Here is a 21,956-nt window from a genome sequence, read left to right as displayed (position 1 = left end):
GGAAGTTCATAGCCAGTAGCCAATAGCTGCCCTAGCATGGGTTTTTGTCCGTCGGACTAGCACACAGACGAGCGGATTTCGGGGTCCGTCGTAGTTACGACGTAAAGATTTGAAGCATGTTTCAAATCTAAAGTCCGTCGGATTTGAGGCTGAAAAAGTCTGCTGAAAGTCCGGAGAAGCCCACACACGATCGGATTACCAGCCAGCTTTAGTCCGTCGGCGTCCGACTTTTGTAGACGAAAAGTCCGACCGTGTGTACGCGGCATAAGTGTTGTTCATGCCATCTTGTTATTGGGAGCTGCCCAAACACCCACCCCACCAGGGGTCTTGGATTTCCTTCATGTGGTCCAGGTAGATCTCAACCTCTGAAAGGTTGCCTACTCCTGGCTTAAAGGATATTTAGGAAACTGATTTTTGTGGCAGTCTGAAGAGATTTGAGAAGGATACTGATGCAACTTGGGGATCTGCAATTCTTGGAGCTCTTATGATGGATTATTTAATATAAACCCAATTTATTTCAATATTTTCAAGATTTTACATTGGTGTAACGTACAATTGAATGTGTATGTTAATTAGCCCACAGGACGGAGACACAGATCCCTAAAACAGGTTGGCCTCCTTAAATCTTTCTATAAATATTTTAGAATGCCACAACGATCCTCTTAATTCCCTGTATCCAGGAAACCCATGCATACGCCATGCTGATGGTGTCCTTGGTAGGACACCATTGTAGTTCTTGAAAAAGAAAATAATATTTTTTTCCCAAACTGAAATCCTGCTTCGCATGTATTGCTATGCATCTGTTTCATCCACTGGTGTGATCTATCTTCCAGTTCAACAGAACTCTGCCCCTCCCTATTATAATAGATCTAAATCCCAACTAGATTACATATAGTCAACTCTATTAACTATGTATCTTCTTTTTTATATAAAAATAGGATTTTTGTATGTACTGCAAAATCCATTTCTTGGAGTCCATTGAGGAACACAGGACTTTGAATACTGTTGGGTTACACTGCCGTCTTTAGGAGGATTGGACACTTGCAAGCAAAAAAAAAAAATGTAGGCAACCCAGGGATATCTCCTTCTCTACCCAGCATGCCTCAGTTTGTAGCAATTAGTACCAAGAATATGAACAAAAACACAAAGAGGATGGACCTGTGTCCTAGAACTGACTCAACGCGAAGGATTTTACATTAAGTACAATAATCCAGTTTTTTGTTCACTGAAGGACAATGGCTAACAGGCCCAGCGAGAATGCTGGGGAAGGCCTGCAGCCCAGGACAAAATTCAAATCTGAACTGGATGACTCGGAGCCCCATATTGAGGGGAACCTACCTATACAACCATAGGGAGGACATAGAGAATCAACCTGATTTCTGAGACCCAGAAGAAGGTCACCATCAGGGGAAATGATTTGGCGCAGAAGGTGCATTGAACCTGAACTAGCCAGAAGGTAACGAACCAAAAACCAACCAAAAAACAGGCGATACCATAACAAATAACCATGAATGGAAGAGAAGAACCGCAACATGATGTGGCCAATAACAAATGGGGGCCATCCCTAGAAGGAACAAATCCCAGGAAGGCTCCTACGAGGAGACCTCAGAAAGGAGAGCTCAGCCCGGGCATGTATGTGAGACTCCACTCAGCGGATGACATCAGCATTCCCCCATCGGCGTTCACCTCTTCTGCGGTAAACTGGCAGTAGCAAGAAATTTGAAAGGTATTCATACCAAAAACTGAACCCTGAATTCTGAAAGATGCTTAGTGGTGCAAATAGCGAGGTATTTCCTGGTGCTTCACCAGAACCACCTTACTTAACAGGGTGAGTCTTCAGAGAAGGGCAAAGCAATTCCACAGCTCTGGACCTGGAAAGAGCTCCATGGATAATATTTACTAGAACACGAAAGTCTGAAAAGCACCACAGTGCGGAACCCATTACCCAACGGAGACATTCCAGGAAAGAACCCCACACATCCAGTCCTGCAGGGTTGGGGTACAACACTCCATAGTCAGACTTGGGAAAGGCAGAGACAAGCTAAAGCAGTGATATAGTGGAATCTTGATTTAAAGCCAATGGAAGAAGAATCCAAAGGAAAAACGAAACTGAAGAAAAAATGCTAGCGAAGACAGGTTAGACTTTTCTCAGAGGAGCTAAGGAAAAGAAAAGATGTCCATGCTTCTAGGCCACTAGCAAAAAAACTGAGGCATGCTAGGTAGATAAGGGGTTATCTTGGCTGGCCAACCATTTTTTGTTTGTTTGCCAATGTCCTCCTGTTGGTGGCAGTATAGCCAACAGTAACTGAATTCCTATGTTCCCTAAAACTTGCTACCCATTCACAATAGTTTTACTGCGGGTGATCGTCAATAGAAAGCTCTATTTATGAGAAAAAAAATATGATATAAATTTCATTTGGATACAGTGTTGCATGTCCATGCAATTGCCAGTTAAAGTAGTGCAGTGCGGAATAGCAAAAAATGGCCTGGTCGTAAAGGGGGTAAATCCTTCCGGAGGTCAAGTGGTTGGATGAGAAAGAAATACTATTTGCACTCCTTTTTTTTCTCTCAATGTTGCTGATCTTCTCCAGCCTTATTCAGCCACTTCCTCTATACATGCTCTCACTCCAATATCAGCTGCACATCATTACTCTTCCTGATGGTGACAATGATAGACCATACCTGTACAATGTGTCTACTCCATCTAAAGCAGGGGGACAACAGGGGCATAGCTTGCAGACAGTTGTCACCACATAAGGAGTACCTGATCATGACAGGATCACCTGGGATTATTCTAATAAAAGCTGCATATATAAAAAAAACTATTTGAAAACAACTTTTTAAATGGCATTACCTTTTTTAAATTTGGATGGTATATTTCAGTATATCACAAAAGTCAGTACACCCCTCACATTTTTGTAAATCTTTTCTTCTATCTTTTCATGTGACAACACTGAAGAAATGACACTTGTCTACAATGTAAAGTAGTGAGTGTACAGCTTGTATAACAGTGTAAATTTGCTGTCCCCTCAAAATAACTCAACACACAGCCATTAATGTCTAAACCGCTGGCAACAAAAGTCAGTACACCCCTAAGTGAAAATCTCCAAATTGGGCCCAGTTAGTCATTTTCCCTCCCCGGTGTCATGTGACTCGTTAGTGTTACAAGGTCTCAGGTGTGAATGGGGAGCAGGTGTGTTAAATTTGTTGTTATCGCTCTCACTCTCTCATACTGGTCACTGGAAGTGCAACATGGCACCTCATGGCAAAGAAATCTCTGAGGATCTGAAAAAAAGAAGAATTGTTGCTCTACATAAAGATGGCCTAGGCTATAAGAAGATTGCCAAGACCCTGAAACTGAGCTGCAGCACGGTGGCCAAGACCATACAGCGGTATAACAGGACAGGTTCCACTCAGAACAGGCCTCACCATGGTCCACCAAAGAAGTTGAGGTCACGTGATCAGCATCATATCCAGAGGTTGTCTTTGGGAAATAGATGTATGAGTGCTGCCTGCATTGCTGCAGAGGTTATAGGGGTGGGGGGTCAGCCTGTCAGTGCTCAGACCATACGCCGCACACTGCATCAAATTGGTCTGCATGGCTGTCGTCCCAGAAGGAATCCTCTTCTAAAGATGATGCACAAGAAAGACCGCAAACAGTTTGCTGAAGACAAGCAGACTGAGGACATGGATTACTGGAACCATGTCCTGTGGTCTGATGAGACCAAGATAAACTTATTTGGTTCATATGGTGACAAGCGTGTGTGGGGGCAACCAGGTGAGGAGTACAAAGACAAGTGTGTCTTGTCTACAGTCAAGCATGGTGGTGGGAGTGTCATGGTCTGGGGCTGCATGAGTGCTGCCAGCACTGGGGAGCTACAGATCATTGAGGGAACCATGAATGCCAACATGTACTGTGACATACTGAAGAAGAGCATGATCCCCTCCCTTCAGAGACTGGGCCGCAGGGCAGTATTCCAACATGATAACCACCCCAAACACACCTACAAGATGACCACTGCCTTGCTAAAGAAGCTGAGGGTAAAGGTGATGGACTGGCCAAGCATGTCTCCAGACCTAAACCCTATTGAGCATCTGCGGGACATCCTCAAACGGAAGGTGGAGGAGCGCAAGGTCTCTAACATCCACCAGCTCCGTGATGTCGTCATGGAGGAGGGGAAGAGGATTCCAGTGACAACCTGTGAAGCTCTGGTGACCTCCATGCCCAAGAGGGTGAAGGCAGTGCTGGAAAATAATGGTGGCCACACAAAATATTGACACTTTGGGCCCTATTTGGAGATTTTCACTTAGGGGTGTACTGACTTTTGTTGCCAGTGGTTTAGACATTAATGGCTGTGTGTTGAGTTATTTTGAGGGGACAGCAAATTTACACTGTTATACAAGCTGTACACTCACTACTTTACATTGTAGACAAGTGTCATTTCTTCAGTGTTGTCACATGAAAAGATAGAAGAAAAGATTTACACAAATGTGAGGGGTGTACTTACTTTTGTGAGACACTGTGTGTATATTTTTTTTATTGGGCTCAGATCTACTTTAAAAAGCCATATCTTATTTACTAATCTGTTTTCCCCAATACGCCCTCTCCTGGTTGACTTGCCACAGAGAGCCAGAACAATGTGACATTCTTGGTTTATTCCCTCTTTCCTTGTAGGAAGCATACTCTGTAGCGCGGCAGTTTAATCTGATTCCCCCCATCTGTGAACAAGCCGAATATCACATGTTTCAAAGGGAGAAGGTAGAGGTCCAACTTCCGGAGCTATTCCATAAGATTGGTAAGGTGTCGCCCTCTATATAAAGGGTATTTAAAGGGCACTTGTCATTGAAACTTGCAGGCTACCATTGCTGACTTCTACTTTGGAGAATTATGGTTTCCTGGTTGTCATGCAGACTAAGTGGCACTTATAATCACTAAATGGCCCATGCACATGCTGAATTCTTGGTCTCTGTATTTAACGCTTCAAGAACAAACAGTTCTTCACCTTGTGCAGATGAGGGGTAGCCTTTACAATACCCTGGACCTTTCATGGTCCAGAATATTCAAGTGCTGTGGGCAGCCCGCAAACAACCTCTTCATGTCCAGTCCAGATCACATCAAGAAGAAATGGTGGAAGCTTTTTTTATGTCTAAGTGCCGGATTTTGGTGCCTTAGACCAGTGGTACTCAACCTCCAGGCCTCAAGTACCTTCAACAGGCCATGTTTGCAGATTTTCCTTAATCTTGCACAGGTGCTTTCAATTAGAGTCAATGGCTTGGTATTTCGGAGAGCTATTTTATCTAAGAGAAATTCCCAAAACATGGCCTGTTGGGGATACTTGGGGACAGGGTTGAGAACCACTGCCTTAGACCACTCAGACATTATAAACAAGGAGAGCGGTTGTGAAGAACGTCTCCTGCTTCTTGAATATTCTGTTCTAGAATTGTGCAATTTCCAGGGCAACAGAACTGCAGGAGAGAGTCCCAGCATTTGTCTGACACCCCCCCCCCCCCATTTAGTAGAAATAAGCCCCTAACTTCCAGGGGCCCCTAGAGCAGCTCAAATAGTATGCCCCCCCCCCCCCCTTACCCAGCTTGTACACCTACGAGTTGACTGCATAAAGGTAGCGACCAATCTATTGGTCTGATTGTGATGCTGCTGCGGTCTCCTTCAGTGTTGTTTAATAGCTGCAAAAACTGCAGTGTTTAGATCAGAGGCGTTTCTCAACCGGGGTTCCACTAGAGATCCCCAGGGCTTCCCGCCACGATCTACCGGTCAGTCTCAGGCAGCTGACGGGTAGATCACATCCCCCTTGCTGACACATGCAGAGCCAAGCAGGGAAGTGGCTCTGATAGTGCTAGTTGTAGCGCTTGTTCCCTGCTGACTCCTCCCCTTCTGTTCATCCCAGGTGCTTGTATGTGACATGACCTGGAATGGACAGGAGGGTAGGAGGGGCCGGCAGGGATAAGAGAACCACAAGAGGATTGATCACAACTGCTTCCCTACCATGCTCTGAATATGAAGGAAACCAGGACTGTAATGTGCCCTGCTTCCCCCATGTACTGTCCTCTCCTGCCCTATACTGTTTATCTCAAGTTTTACCCAGAATTGAGCATCTGTGCAGAAAAAGCAAGCACAAGTTTCAAATGAAATAGGTACATTTTAATACTGATTTCATTACTGAATGCAATTTCTAGAAATAATTGTTACATCAACAACTCGCTGATCATACCGATGTTCTGTGAGCTGTAGATGTGAACATTATTTCAGGGGTTCCCCCGAGATCTGAAATCTTTTTTGGCAAGGCTTCCTCCAAGGTCAAAAGTTGAGAAACCCAGGTTTAATTGTGAATCAGACATCTCCTTAGAGGATGCACATGGGGGGGGTTGGTAGCAGATGGTTTGGAAATTTTCAGTTAAAATCAAGCTTTTTGGCCTGGTTCACACCTCTGCATTCTTGAGTGCATTTTCAGTTTTGCAGAAACACACTACAGTCCATTTAACATGGTTTCCTATGGATGTAGTTCACATCCGTGCATTTTATGGAAAGGGCCAAGCACTAAGCACTTTCCCCGACTTGTTCATTCCTCGACTTAGTTGGGGTAGGCAGAACACTTTGGTGGGGGTGGGTCAGCCACACATCTTGACTTTTGACCTCTGGGGACACGCCTGGTGACCTTTGGAGGAGGTCCCTATTCTAATCCCTGAGTCCAAACCTTGTTCTTCAAGGGGAAAACCTAACCCTTTTTTGGTTCCATAGACTTCAATGGATCAAAAATGTGTAATGAAAAATAGAATAGAAAGAACCGTTTCCATTGTAAAGATTCTCTAACCTCTCTTTTAGTAAAATAAAAAATGTTACATTTCCTCAGTGACACAATTGAAATATGTGTCAAAGTACAACTGCCACCTGTTTTAAGAGGTATCCAATAAAAAAAAAAAAAAAAAAAAAAAAAAAAGTCAGGTGGGGGGAAGTTCTATATATAGTTGTGAATTCTTTCTGTAAATAAGTTTGAAAATATTGCGCCCGTTTTCTAAAAGTTTTCTGTTACTGTGGTTTTACTCTACGCTCTTCCAGGTGTGGGCGCTATGACGTGGTCACCGCTGGCTTGTGGGATCGTTTCTGGGAAGTATGACGGTGGAATTCCACCATATTCTAGAGCGTCGCTCAAGGTTTGTGATACTTTGTAAAGATTATAATAATGTAATGTAGTGCTACCCCCACAGGAGCCACTGGTAATAGGCGGGTTCTTCCCTAATAGTACAAGGGCGGTCCATCTACCACAAGCTAGGGGCGTAACTAGAACCTTCAGGGCCCCGGAACCCATGAAAGGCCTCTCTGGCCCCTGACCAGGGCCCTTTACTCCCATCGTGGGACCCTTTATTACGGACCAGCAGCAAGGCACCTTCCTGCCATCTTGGGGTCTCCCCACAGTGGCGGAACACCAGAACCCAAGTGCGACATTTGTGACCCTGGTAGTTCCACCACTGGTGTTAGTAGTTTTTTTTTTTTTTTTTGTTTTATTTCTTTTACCATTTTATTATTATAATATACAAGATTTTATTATTATGTTTTACATATTTTTTTTACCACCCTGTCTAAACAGACCCCTGATATCTCACTTTTGAGACAAAGAAAGGGAGTGAGGACAGATTCATCAGCCTCAGCTACACAGAATAATTGAACAGGAGTAACTCTGTACAGAGCTTCCTTGTTCATTCATAAACTGAAGCATAGTGAACACAATTTACTATGCCCCAGCTATGAATAAATAAATAATAATAAAAAAAATTTTAAAAAGATGGTACCGGTACGGATCACTGACTCTATTCATTAAGACAAGGAAGGGGCCGGTAAATGACACATTTACTGGCTCCTTCCCTGTGCTCCATCTCTACAGATCCCTGCAGCAGCTGATGAGAGGAGGAAGCCCGGCAGCTCTGCATGGGAGGGGATTGGGGGATGCGAGGGGCGGCCAGGGAAGCACACATGAGCAGGACAGTGATAGGGAGGTGGCAGGAGCTGCATGTAGAGGAACAAATACCCTCAATTTCCCTCCTGCAGCAACTACTGAATGTCTGTCGGAGAGAGAGGAGGAGAAGCGGGCATTTATCGGCTACATGGAGGGATCGGTTTCTCTACATGCCACTGCCCTCCTATCCAGGTGTACGGGGGGGGGGGGGGCGCACTGGCCCCCTGAAGCATGGGGCTGGGTCACAATGCCGACCCCTGTACGTACACCCCTGCCACAAGCAGCAGTCCATACACATCGGTTCCAGTCTAGGGGATGTCTTTCCGAAATGTATTGCCTGTAAAACTTTAAACAGGAGAGAGGTTTGGCCATGAGATACTTCAAAACGATCAGCGACGGCAGTGAGAGCACAATCTTCTGTCTAGTCTATCTCTCTGGAGGTAATTGGGGACATAGAACAGTCCAAGGCCTCGCCGCTGTAGATCATAACGCAATTCTCTTTGGCATCTGGTTACCTTGCGCCACTATACAACTACAGACTAGTGACAAGGGTATGTTAACAACAAATATTTTAAAACAATGGAGTCTCCACTTATCAATATCTAACCCACCAACTCACTTCAAAATTAAGGTGGCCAACAATGCCCTGGAAAAAACGAATCAAAGATACGGGAACACTACAGTAGTTATATTATAAGGTTTTATCCAGTTTGGATGAAGACACAATTCATGAATTCAACAGTAAAATCAATTAATCTACAAAAAAAAAAAAAAACACCTGTCAATCCCCCACCATTAAAAACCTGACAATGTCATCAGCCACCACCCTAGGCCAGACAAAATCCTATGAGCATGGATGAGCTGTGGGTACAATTCAAAAACCGGTCAGGGTGCTATGAGATTGATCTCGCCTTAGGAGCCCACTGGATGGACAAAGTAAGCGTCTGCCAAGCCATATATTAGAATAATCTGGTTTGGGCTGCAGACCGCACAGGACTGACTGGATCAGTTACTGGTTGTGGGTGGGTAGTTGTGTGGGCAGTGAGGAAGAAATCCCTTCCAGTAGGATGTACCTGATGGTGAATGGTGGTGGTGGACCCTCTTGGGTTCTCTGTCTTTCTGATATGGCCTTATAATCATTTCATTGAGAAGACTTGGGTAGGAAGGAAGGAGTGCCCAGTGGCCAGAAAATTGCAACTTTTGATTTACGCTTCATAAAACATTTATCATAAATGTAATCGAGTCGGCTAAAGATGCAGAGGCAACAGGGCATCTTTAGCCTTTCCAAAATCTAGAAGTGTATAAATCCTTTTGGGGGCCATTTCCACCCACTAGCATGCAGCTACAGTTCTGAAAAAAGTGGGGAGTCAATTCCCCCGAAAGGCGTTGGCTTGATGTACATGTTTACAATTATAATAAATGCTTTATGAGCCTTGAATCAAAATTTGCAATTTTCTGGACACCGGCGCTTCTTCCTTCTTACTCAAATGTTTAAACCAATAACCTGACAAAGTGTTCACAATGCAGTGAAGGTCATTATGCAAAATCAATAATCTAGCACAGTGTTTCCCAACCAGGGAGCTGCGGCGGGGATGGGGGACCTGATGTGTAGGGGGTTCTCTGACGTGAAGGTGGGACTCTGATTTGAAGGGGGGGCTTCTGGTGTGTTTGGGTGCATCATCCCGGGCTCAGGTTTCCCACTTATTGCCCTTTTCTCTCTGTTGTATTAATGAATTGTGTCTTTACCTAAACCACATAATTGAACTCCTGTAATGTTCCTGTACCTATTTTCTACAGTACATTAATCACATTCTTAATGAGGACTTCTAGCACTGGTGGTTCATGTCCTTTCTATGGGGGGTTCAGGGCTTGACATCTAAAATGAATAGATGGAGCACACAGGAAAGGACAGTTGACTCCCTCTAGTCTGGTGGGTGGTAGCTTTCATTCATGCGGACACAATAACGGCTGCTGTGTATGTATCTGATGCATATATACTCTAAGGATCTACAAACTTTCTAAACAAAGGGCCAGTCTACTGTCTTTCAGACTTTAGGGGGGCCAGACTGTGGCCACTGGGAGTAGAAAAGGTCCCGACGTCAGTGGGAAAAAATAGTGCCCCATCATTTGTTTCATTGGGAGTAATTGTGCCCCGTTGTGGGTGTCAGTGGGAGGAATTGTACCTCAATATTGGGAGAAATTGTGCCCCATCGTTGGTGTCGTTGGGAGAAATTGTGCCCCAACATTGCTGTCATTGGGAGGTATGGTTCCCCATTGTTGGTGGCATTGGGAGGAATTGTACCCCATCGTTGGTGTCATTGGAAGGAACTGTACCCCATCGCTGGTGTCATTTGGAGAAATTTTGCTCCATCGTTGGTGTCATTGGGAGGTATGGTGCCCCATTGTTGGCGACATTAGGAGAAATTATTCCCCCTCGTTTGTGGCATTGGGAGGAATTGTGCCCCATCGTTGGTGGCATTGGGAGGAATTGTGCCCCATCGTTGGTGGCATTGGGAGGAATTGTGCCCCATTGTTGGTGGCATTGGGAGAAATTGTGCTCCATCGTTGGTGTCATTGAGAGGAATGGTGCCCTATCATTGGTGGCATTAAGAGAAATTATTCCCCATCATTTGTGGCATTGGGAGGAATTGGGCCCCATCGTTGGTGGCATTGGGAGGAATTGTGCCCCATCATTGGTGGCATTGGGAGGAATTGTGCCCCATAGTTGGTGCCATTCGGAGAAATTTTGCTCCATCATTGGTGTCATTGGGAGGTATGGTGTCATTGGGAGAAATTGTGCCCCATCATTGGGAGGAATTGTGCCTCATCGTTGGTGGCATTGTGAGGAATTGTGCCCCATCGTTGGTGTCATTGGGAGAAATTTTGCTCCATTGTTGGTGTCATTGGGAGGTATGGTGCCCCATTGTTGGTGGCATTGGAAGAAATTGTGCTGTATCGCTGGTGTCATTGGGAGGAATGGTGCCCCATCATTGGTGGCATTAAGAGAAATTATTCCCCATCGTTGGTGGCATTGGGAGGAATTGTGCCCCATTTTTGGTGGCATTGGGAGAATTTTTGCTCCATCATTGGTGTCATTGGGAGGTATGGTGTCATTGGGAGAAATTGTGCCCCATCATTGGTGGCATTGGGAGGAATTGTGCCCCATCGTTGGTGGCATTGGGAGGAATTGTGCCCCATTGTTGCAGCCATTGGGAGAAATTGTGCCCCATCATTGGTGCCATTGGGAGGAATTGTGCCCCATTGTTGCAGCCATTGGGAGAAATTGTGCCCCATCATTGGTGGCATTGGGAGAAATTTTGCTCCATTGTTGGTGTCATTGGGAAGTATGGTGCCCCATTGTTGGTGGAATTGGGAGAAATTGTGCTCCATAGTTGGTGTCATTGAGAGAAATGGTGCCCCATCATTGGTGGCATTGGGAGAAATTTTTCCCCATTTTTTTGTGGCATTGGGAGGAATTGTGCCCCATCGTTGGTGGCATTGTGCCCCATCATTGGTGTCAGTGGGGGGAATTGTGTCCCATTGTTGGTGTCAGTGGGGGGGGGGGAATTATGCCCTATGGGCCAGATAAATGTAGGAAAAGGGCCGCATCTGGCCCTCAGGCTGCAGTTTGGAGACCACCGCTCTAGATTGTGAATAGGGCTGATTTACAGTTAGTACATGGACATGCTGAAGGTTATTATGACAGTGAAGAAGACACTGCTGCAGGGAACTCATGGAAAAAAACATTGATTCATAAGACTCATGTACCATTGACGTTTCCCAGAAGCCATTTGTCCATATTAATAGGATACTTTATGGAGTTCCTGTAAATGTTGTCTAATCCCTTGCTTCATGATTTTACAGGGTTATCAGTGGTTAAAGGACAAGATATTAAGCGAAGAAGGACGAAGGCAGCAGGCTAAGCTGAAAGAGCTTCAGGCCATCGCAGAACGTTTGGGCTGCACGCTTCCACAGTTAGCCATTGGTGAGTCTAGTTTAGTTTCTAGTACAAATACCTTCTTGTTGAGCCTGGAGTGGTTACCTGTGAATGGAGCCGACCAGACAACTCGCAGGCAAGCCATACTCTTGTGTTTTGCTTGGACTGACGTGAACTGTGCAGATCTTTAATGCCAGGGACAGGATAAAATGCTTTTCACCTCATACTAAGCAGAGGCACCTGATTAAATTATAATTCGATAAATTGTGGAAATGTTTGAATTTCTGAGTCAACACTCAGAAGATGGAACATTTTTTCCCGGTAAATATGGCTGCATCCTTCTTGGGCTCAGTTCTTGTCTGTTCCATTGAAACTTCATCCATGTTGGACTCTTTGGCATCACGTTGGCTTTGAGTTGTGGTCAGTACATTAATCTAAAGATGGTTTGTTCTGTTTGCAGCCTGGTGTCTGAGAAATGAAGGTGTCAGTTCTGTGCTGTTAGGAGCCTCTAATGCCGACCAACTCCTGGAGAATATTGGAGCAATACAGGTTGGTCATCTACTACCAAACTATGGTGGACGATTCTTCTAGTGAATCTGCACTCTTTGCATGGTACTAGTGTAGCTTTCAACCCCGAAAGGGCCGCTGAGTTTTTCAAGGTTCCCTTTCCATTAGTGAAGCGACAGCAACAGTCACTTTTCTGGCTCAATGAAAAAGTCTAGGGGTTGCCTTTTTTTGTTGTATTTATCACTGAAAAACCTGGATAGGAAGCTGTGGGGATACTCCAGAATGCTGAACAGTAATATGAGGGCACTCTTCACAATGCAGCAACTTCTTAGAGCAGTCCCTTCAACAATAGCTCAGGCAATGGACAGCAGTTGGATACCATAAGCAATGTTCTAGGCCAAGCAAGCCTTCGTAATAATGCACCAGGGGGGGTAACACCAGATACAGTCACCTAGGTCCTGCACTCAGGTTCTTGGGTACTTGGATGCCTCCCTCCAGTGTCAGGCAGACATTTACCTGGTAGGCTCCCCAGACTCCTAGGTGAAATTATCCTTCTTCATTTCCATAGGTTCTTAGAAAGTAGGCCCCCCAGCTTTAGCAGAGCTGGAACCTCTTGGCAAATGTCAGCTGGGCTGCCTGGGAGGGCAGCAGTCCTATAGGCTTGGAACCCAGCTGCCTCTGGTCCCAGACTATTTATGTGCTCTGCAACCACCAACTGGACACAACTCCCCAGGGATTGACTGAGACCCCATAAATATTCAGGCTACTCATTTGACCTGCTCCGCTCCACTATGTTCTGGGGCCTTCCAGAAAGCAGGGAGAAGCAATCAAGTCTGCACCCTGTGAGACCCTGATCAGACCAAAGTAATCAGCAATTGCTCCACTGATTACAGAGGAGCTCAAAAAAAGAGCTAAATTTACCTGACAACCTAGCACCTAACTAGGAAGTTGCTTACTCAGTTTTTAGGAGGACCTGTAATGCAGGAAGCTTTAGGTAGCCATCACGAAGTTTCATCTATACACATATCATTGATAGAAGTAGTGGAAATTTGCTTCCTGTCTTGAAACCCTTTAAAAGGCCCATTCTCACTAAACGGTGGTACCTTAAAGGTGTGATTCTCCTTTCCAATAAAGGTTCCCATGACTTTATATGTCCCTAGTAGATTAAAAACGCTCTGCAAAAATGTCATAAATATACCTGTAGACCATACGCTTCTTCTCCTAAACCTGTCAGAAAAACTCCTGGTGTAAGCGACCCGTCCTGTCCTGCATAGATACTAGCATATGCTGTACATTGGGCGCATAACCCCCCCCTCCAGGACTACAGGGACGGGTTCAACGTGCCGCTAGGCCCACCCCCTCCTTCCTTACTGAGCAAAAGGCTTTGCCTACTGAGATGTGGGATGTGCATCTCCCAGGAGGCAAAGGGAGGACAGTGCAGGTCATTTGCATAGGCGAATAATGTGCATGGGGGGGGGGGCAGACAATTTAGTAAAAAACAAAAGCACTCATGTGCAGAGGACTGGTGGAGAGGAGGGATAATGTATTTGAGGGTAAAGGTCCGCTTTAAGGTTTATTATATTATTGTGTTCCGTATGCTATAAATTGCGTTGTTCTGACTTGGCTTTTCTTCTCTTTTGATGCCGCAGGTCCTTCCAAAACTATCGTCTTCTATTATACACGAGATTGATAGTATTTTGGGCAACAAGCCATATAGCAAAAAGGACTACCGATCCTAATGCAGGAAGCCGCATTTCTGGACTGTCCTCGTTCTGCTCCAGTTCTTCTACTTGCCTGCTTTAAGCTTTACTCAATCCAAGTGGAGTGTGGTCGTATCAAAAAACAAAAAAAGAAATAACAAAAAAACACATTTCCAGATAACGCCAGAAAACTGTTCAATACGTATTATTAATGTGAAAATACCATGCGCTTAATGTATCCAAATCTCTGCTAATTTGTTTAGCTGCACAACAAGTAGTCACATAGGGCGGGCACTGTCTGTGGAAGCCGGATACCGTTTTTTTAACGTCACTTTACGAGTACGGGCGCTCCATACCGTGGCGGCAGATGTCTTGTGATCTGATGATGCATGATAAAGTAGCCAATCAAGTAAGAGGAAAAGTGACATCACAGACACCCCTCCTTATTACTCTGTAATACATGGGGTGGTGGTGCCACATCTGCAAATATACAGAAATCTTTTCAGATAGAGCTCCGACTTTTGAGGCATCACTTACAAATTGTATATTCAATTAAAGTTTTTATTTTTACAGAAATTGAAGCTGAACTCCAGGAATGAGTTAACTTCAAGGAGGTGCATGCCACCTCGTGGTCTCATCTCTTTAATTTACATCTGACAGTTTTACGGAGCTCCGGGAGCACAGCTATCACTACACTTCCAGAGCTCTGACAGGAGAGACACTGCTCTCTCATACAAGAGCCGCTGTGCCTGCCCCTCCCCTTTGCTGTCCATTCACAGAAGCCTTTGTATTTTGTGAATGATTTTGCATAATACAAAGTGCTCTGTAATTGGGCAGGAGGAAGGGAGGGGCAGGAACAGTGGATGCATTCAACTCTACAGCTGTAGTAGCTGAGACCAGAAGGTCCAATGTCAGAGCGCTGGAAGGATAGCGATAACTATGCTGCTGGTGCTCAGTAAAAATAAAAATTGTAAATGACAGAGATAAAGTCCACTAGGTGGACTGCTATGAGTTAAGTTCAACAAGGTGCATGCCACCTTGTGGATTCATCTCTTTAATTAACATCTGACGGTTTTATGGAGCTCCAGGAGCGCAGCTATCACTACAATCCCAGAGCTCTGACAGGAGAGACGCTGCTCTCTTGTACAGCAGCCGCTGTACCTGCCCCTTCCCTTTGCTGTCCATTCATAGAAGCCTTTGTATTTTGTGAATAAGTTCACATAATGCAAAGTGCTCTGTAATTGGGCATGTGGAGGGGAGGGGCAGGAACAGTGGAAGCATTCAACTTTGCAGCTGCAGTAGTTGAGAGCACAAGGTCCAACATCAGACCGCTGGAAGGATAGCAGTAACTATGCTGTTGGCACTCAATAAAATAAAAATTATGAATTAAAGAGAGAAGTTCATGAGGTGGCATGCACCGCATGTAATCCAATAGTAATTTAACACATTGTGTAAAGTGGCTGAATTCCTTGAGTTAAGATTTAAAATCATTTAAAATTTCATGATATAAAAAAAGTGCTTATAACAATGTGGATAAAATACCACCGACCAGCTAATTCTCTGTATATGATGGTGAAACTATACATTTTATATAAATGTCATAATGCAGACACGCATCATAATACCTGATCTTCAGTGGAATGGGGACAACTCGATACATTTTGTAGCTAAAATTTGCTGCTTCTTCAGGAATATGTTGAAATGGATCTATCTACAAACAGAGAATAAGATGCCACATACATGTAAGAGAGTGTATAAAGCAATTTCCATAGATAAAATATGTCTGTTTACAAAATGTACATTCAAGTTTGAATGTATACAATGCGCTCTCTCTCAATTTTTGTACAAATTAAACCTTGAATTTTATATTTGTTGTAAGTGGCACCTCGAAATTCTGAGCGCTATTTGAAAAGATCAAAGTAAAGTCAGCTTAATAAATCCAGGCTCCCTCCCTCTAAAGCACGATGATAGTACTTGAAGGATGTACTGGTAAAGGAAGAAGTTAGACTATGTCAGGGTTTCTCAACCAGGGTTCTGTGGAAAACTAGGGTTCTCCAGAGGTTGCTCGGGGTTCCATTTAGCAATGAACGGTTTCTGCCTCGCAGATAAGTTCCCACTGACCCCATTGATCTTTTTAGCGAATTCTTCCCAATGCCCACAAGTGTAAGAAGCATTCTTCCCCCTGACCATCACACTAATGTATGATGAGTTGTTACATAGTTACTACCCACCATTCCACACGGATCTCTGGATTAACACAAAGAAGACCCCTAAGGTTACAGAAACCACCAGACACCCATGCAAGATCCCACAGAGGAAATCTGATCATTGATGTTACATAGTTACATAGTTAGTAAGGTTGAATAAAGACACCAGTCCACCCAGTTCAACTTGAGTGATTGTGATGTAGATATAGTATTTTTTTTAGCAGGGGTCTCCTGAGACCAGAAAGGTATTGCAAGGGTCCCTTCATGTTGAAAAGGTTGAGAAAGGCTGGACTATATACTTATGTAACCCTTGTGTTCTGCATTGCGGAAATCAATATTGGTATCCTTCCAGCAAGATTTTTTGGGAAATGATGAGAATCCAAGATCTTTTGAGAAGACCCTCCAGTTCATTGCAGGATTGTCTTCTCACAAGGTTTTAAATATTATCGTTTCCAGGATATTCCAGGAGTGTGAGGTCATCCTTGCCTTACTGTTGATATCACCAGCACATCAAATAAAAAAATCCATAAGTGAACTTGTCAAACAGAGAGGTCCACAAAAGTGAGGGCCACGGTTGCCCAGACCCCAACTTTGATAGGAGAAACCCAGAAGACCCAACCAAGAGACCACCCTGGTGCACACACCCGCTACCCACACGGAGGGCAAACGCACCCACCAAAACCCGTGGACTCAAGTGCTGCCAGCACCTGGAGAACAAGCTCCCCCAAACTCCAATCTGCATGATTGCATGGTATACATGGTATAGGTGAGAGTATATAATCTCTTTTATATACAGGTACACATCACAAGTACTATTCGACAGCAATTTTTACCAAGGTTGGGTGCCTGGATATAATAAGCAGACCTTTTACATTACTACAAGCTTTAAGGGTTATTGCTTTTTTTTTTTTACCTTTTAATGCCCCCATCTTGCTACTGGATGGGATTTGAATGCACAAAAGGGGTGCCGCTACGCTATGCAAGTGACCACCGCACTTCAATTTGTTCATCTTGGTGAACTTGAGCTTAATTTGAGTATTTATTTGCATTGACTGTTTATGACAAAAATCGGGGCTGTTGCTTTGGCAAAACGCTCTGGTTTTCCATGTTGCGTATTACGTACGTAGCCCTTACTCGTTCTTTTAAACTCGTTGAGGAAGAACTGGAATTTTACATATTGAAAAGTCTTTAAACTCTGCTTTAAATCTTATACCTCATTGAGGGAAACAAGTCTTGTTTAACAGCTTGATTTAAATTTTTCCTCAATTTCTTTTTTTTTTTTTTGCAAGTGTCTTCAATAAGTCTTAGAAATATGTACATTTTTAATTTCTGGGTTGCTATTGTTTTTATTTTATTTCTTTTATATTTTACTATCTCTTAATCAGGGATGAGCGATTTGTCGTGATTTTTCTGCTATTGCGGCCTATTTGACGGTTTGAATCCCCTCAGCAGGACCAGTCAGTATTTTGCGTTTGGAACAAATCTATTTTTTGGGGGGATCTTCCTTTATTTATGTTTATGTAAAACTTTGCATATCTTTTTAGTCATATCTTTGTCACAGACTTGAAGTTTGAACACAGAGTTTGTTTTTTTGGCCTACTAAGAGACGCTTGCACTAGACTGATAATTAACTATGTGCGGGCGTATTTAACGGGGCAAAACGCACAGAGCGGTAAACCCTGGCAATTGATAAAGCCCATGTAACCAACCTTACGGATATTGGATTGATTGCTATGGGTTACTGCTTGTTTGCATGTCGTCATTGCTCTATGCACGGCCTTATTTAAGAAGCACTAGGGGGAGTCGAAGCAATTTAAAGTAATAACCGCTCATGCCCAACAAAGGCAGCCATTTTGAACTTCTTGGCACCAGTTGACGTCGGTAAGACCAGTGTGCCTTAGTGGTGACACTGATTGCTAGGGAACATTGTACACGGCTGCTTAATGGCCATCAGCCGCGTGTTTGCGTGAATCACAGGTTTTGGTTTTGTAGCCCAAGGGAACTGAATGCACATACAGACCCCTAAAAGGGACTTGTACACTCTTAGCTTTGTACGAACACACAGCTATCACATTTTTTATTTATTTTTTTTTTTACATTAGATCAAGCTTTGCCCACCACGTGGTCCATGTGTAAAAGGAAATTCTGCTTTGATGTCACAGATTGGTGTACTCAGTGATTAATACAATAGTAGAAGACCTCTTTAGCCTTGTATTGTTTGTAGCACCAATCCATATAGGGTGGGGGGGGGGGGGGGGGGGTCTGCTTTTTCCTAGCAGTGTGTTTATTTCTAATCATCTTTTCTGGGAAAAGATCCAAAGCGCACAATTGTGATGTACAGCACTAAAAAAAAAAAAAAAAGGACTTTTTATGTTGCACATCATCTCAAATAATTGTATGGGGGAAGGGGGTAGGTAGGACTTTAGAAAGGCATTTTTTTTTTATTAAGCTGCACAATCTCTATGGTTACTGTTTAAGTCTGCTTCATCGATCGTGCGGTTATAATAGAGCAAGTCAATGCTTCTGGGTGCAGCTTTGGCTTTAATGGAGGAATTTGAAACCTCTGAGTGTCCATGAAGCCGGTGCCCAGAGTAGTCTTTGAAATGGTAGATATTTCATTGTCTGTAAAATCTGACTTTACCCCAAAATGTTTTATTGTTGTGTCCCTGTTGGGGAGATTTGCCCCCCGGTTTCTGTCCTGGTGGGGCCCAAGTCAATTCTGTAAGGTAAATTGCCCTCGCTAAAATCCAAATGTTCTTTACTGATCAATGGTTAACATGTTACAACACGCTACTACTGGCGTTTTATATGTTTGAACTGGAAAATCAAAACTGGAAATATAAGTAAGGGACGCAGCCCGTGTTAAGTATCCTGTATAAGTGATGTTACCCAGATTCTCCATACTCCCCCCCCCCTTTTTTTTTTTTTTTACAGTTGGACTTTTTTTTTTTTTTTTTTAATGGTGCCATTTGTGTTGCCTAAGAAAGAATGAAGTTTACTTGCCTTGTGCTGCAGGGCTTGGGGTCCTGAGCTGTCCTTTACCGTCTTTGTGCATGAAATAATGTGTGCATGCACAGATGTGCTGAGGGACTCTGCCAGGACCTGAAGGCTGGGCAGAGCCCTTCCACACATCTGCACATACGCTTTAATGGGGGCACCGAAAGGGGGGAATGGAGCTGGTACTCAATGGGACAGAAGTTCTGCTTTAACCAATAGGTTGGAAACCTTCAACAGTGTTTTCCAAAGTCTGTATTTGCATAGCAATCCACAAAAGGTTTCAAGGCCCACTGGCCACTCATGAAGACAATAGGAGCAAAGAGCTCCTGTTATCTGTTCTGTGGCAGGTTTGTTAGAGGGCACAGACTTGATTTATCTAGGACTACCCGAGCCTTAAGCTGGGATGTCGCTTTCATAGAAGGTGAAAATGGCACACTAAACACTATTATATTTGAATAGGCAGACTTTGTCTTTCTTCAAGGAAGCTTGGGACTGGCGTCTAATACAAGGGTTCGCTTTTCATGATGAATAACCATTTAACAGTCTACAATGTGTTCTTGGTAGCTTTGTTTTAAGTAGATGCACACTGGCCTTTTGGGTTAAGGTTCCAAGCCCAAGGCCAATGCAATAATTATCACAGCAGAGGAGCTGCCAGGATCTTGTGTAGTAGCTCATAAAAGGCTTACTACTTGCTAAAATTTCCTGAAGGATAAAAGGTTGCAATCTATGGAGAGCTGGCAACTTCAAAATCCTTTAGAAGTCTCTATTTACGGCATGATAGTGACTTAAAAAGCAATCTAATTGGTTTTGGTACGTATGGAGGAATAGGTGTAGCCAGGAACTGGTATGTATAAGGGAACAGGGAAACCTTGGCTTATGTTGTCCATAGCAATGGCCCTGTTTAGATTCAGGCTTTGCCCATCATGGTGGTCATATCCCCGTGGCATGTACCACAGCACTGGACTTGTATAGCATCCTGCGGCTAACGCACTTGTTACACCACATATCAAGGTGATCGCCGAACGCAGGATTCAGTGTTTGACGCAAGCATTTCAGGCTGGCCCTGGTGTTATGAGCCCTGTTATGGTTCCCAAGAGGGTAACTGATCCAAGCTGCTCGTCAGCCATAAGGTGATAAGTGGTTATTCCAAGATAGAAGGAACAGTAAAAATAATGTCTTTCCCAACAGGAGAAGGCAGTGGCGTCACTAGGGTTGGTGCCCCCCCCCCCCTCATGCTCTCTCCTGTTTAGCCTGCCACAGTGTCCTGCAGGGAGCTGGGTAGGCTAGTTTTGGGCTGGAACCCCAAACCGGCCCCTCCTACTTGATGGTGTCACCTGGGTACGGTTCGCACCCCCATAGCGACTCCATTGGGAGAAGGGGTCCATCACCTAAGGATAATAGCAAAACACTGGAGCCGCACAGACTGTTCAGGGATATAAGGGTATGGGGGGGGGGGTTGTGTTGGCCGTTCCAAGCAATTATCGGTGCCTGGTCACTTGAAGGTAGCATGATGTATAACCCATGGTCTACGAATGTACTCCGGTGTCCCAATTAGTTTTGGGTGCTGCAGCAAGGGTTAACAAGAACCTGCCACTTAAAATTAGTCTCCAATATCTCCAAACACGTTTGCTCAGCTAAACTGTCGTTATGCCAAGATTAAAAAAAAAAAAAGGAAACTTTCTTCCTAGACCTCTGCTTGTCCAGGAGCGCTCGGTCTCCTAAATGAGCATCTTGCTTCTAGCAAGGTTGAAATGCATGATTTTAATGAATTTCACGGTCATGATGCTGCGTAATTAATGCAGCTTCCATGTTTTATGCCGGATAATTACTAAGACAACAAAAAGAGTATATAATCTGCTTCTGAAGCGTAAGGAGAGCATCACTGTCATTCTAAAAAGATTTGCCCGTAGCGCCATGCCTTCTGCTATATACATTGCCATAGTCACGAAGAACCGCTCCCCACCAAGGAGGTTAAATGGACATTAAATGTCTTATTACATTATAGCCTGTCTATGGTCTTTATTCACCAGGTATCATGATATGACCCCTTTGTTGAAATGTGCTTTGCCATCAGAATGGGCACAAATCAAGGGACTCCTCTTCCGCTGCACCACCAGCATCTATAAAGTGTTTGCAGCTGGTTAGGAATATGTTGAGTTTTTTTTTTTATTCAGTTTTCTTTACCTTGGCAAAGTTCTCTCAAGCTCTTTTAAAATTCTGCAGTTGAGAGAGACTGCAGTTTGAGCTATAGTTTATTGCAGCCTAGCGGAAAAGTTACGTGGCTTGTAACTTGAGTACTTCTACACGTGGCGAGTTTAAAGGGGGGGGGGGGGGGGGGGGGTTCAAATAAAGAAATAAAGCTGAAGTCCAGGAATTTTTATCCACTTTGGAAAATGTTCTGGATTACTAGGGTTTGAGTCCAACGAAGGTGCATGCCACCTCGTGGACTTATCCCTTCAATTTACACTTTTACGGTGCACCGGGAGCATAGCTCTCACTGTGCTTCCGGGGCTTCAATACTGGAACTTCTGGTCTCAGCTCCAGCAGCTGCAGAATCGCATGCAGCCACTGTGCCCGGCCCTTCTTCCCTCCTGACCAATCGCAGAGCGCTTTGTGTTGAGTTTGAACTCGTTCACAA

The 21,956-nt window shown here is 44.1% G+C and overlaps 1 protein-coding gene across 9 annotated transcripts in view; it reads left to right on the top strand.

The window, feature by feature from the left end:
* Nucleotides 1-21,647, top strand: part of KCNAB2 (potassium voltage-gated channel subfamily A regulatory beta subunit 2) — a 319,692-nt gene extending 298,045 nt beyond the window's left edge. For all 9 annotated transcript variants that reach the window (XM_073603686.1, XM_073603683.1, XM_073603687.1 and 6 more), the window contains 5 exons: nt 4,676-4,796; nt 7,076-7,170; nt 11,835-11,955; nt 12,368-12,456; nt 14,064-21,647. In XM_073603686.1, the coding sequence (XP_073459787.1) occupies nt 4,676-4,796; nt 7,076-7,170; nt 11,835-11,955; nt 12,368-12,456; nt 14,064-14,153 (516 nt within the window). In that variant the 3' untranslated portion in view covers nt 14,154-21,647. The remainder of the gene's footprint in view (nt 1-4,675; nt 4,797-7,075; nt 7,171-11,834; nt 11,956-12,367; nt 12,457-14,063) is intronic.
* The last annotated feature ends 309 nt before the right edge of the window (nt 21,648-21,956 follow it).

This window comes from Aquarana catesbeiana, linkage group LG10, assembly GCF_042186555.1.
Source record: "Aquarana catesbeiana isolate 2022-GZ linkage group LG10, ASM4218655v1, whole genome shotgun sequence".
NCBI classification, from domain to species: Eukaryota; Metazoa; Chordata; class Amphibia; order Anura; family Ranidae; genus Aquarana; species Aquarana catesbeiana.
This window is presented reverse-complemented; position numbering and strand designations above follow the sequence as displayed.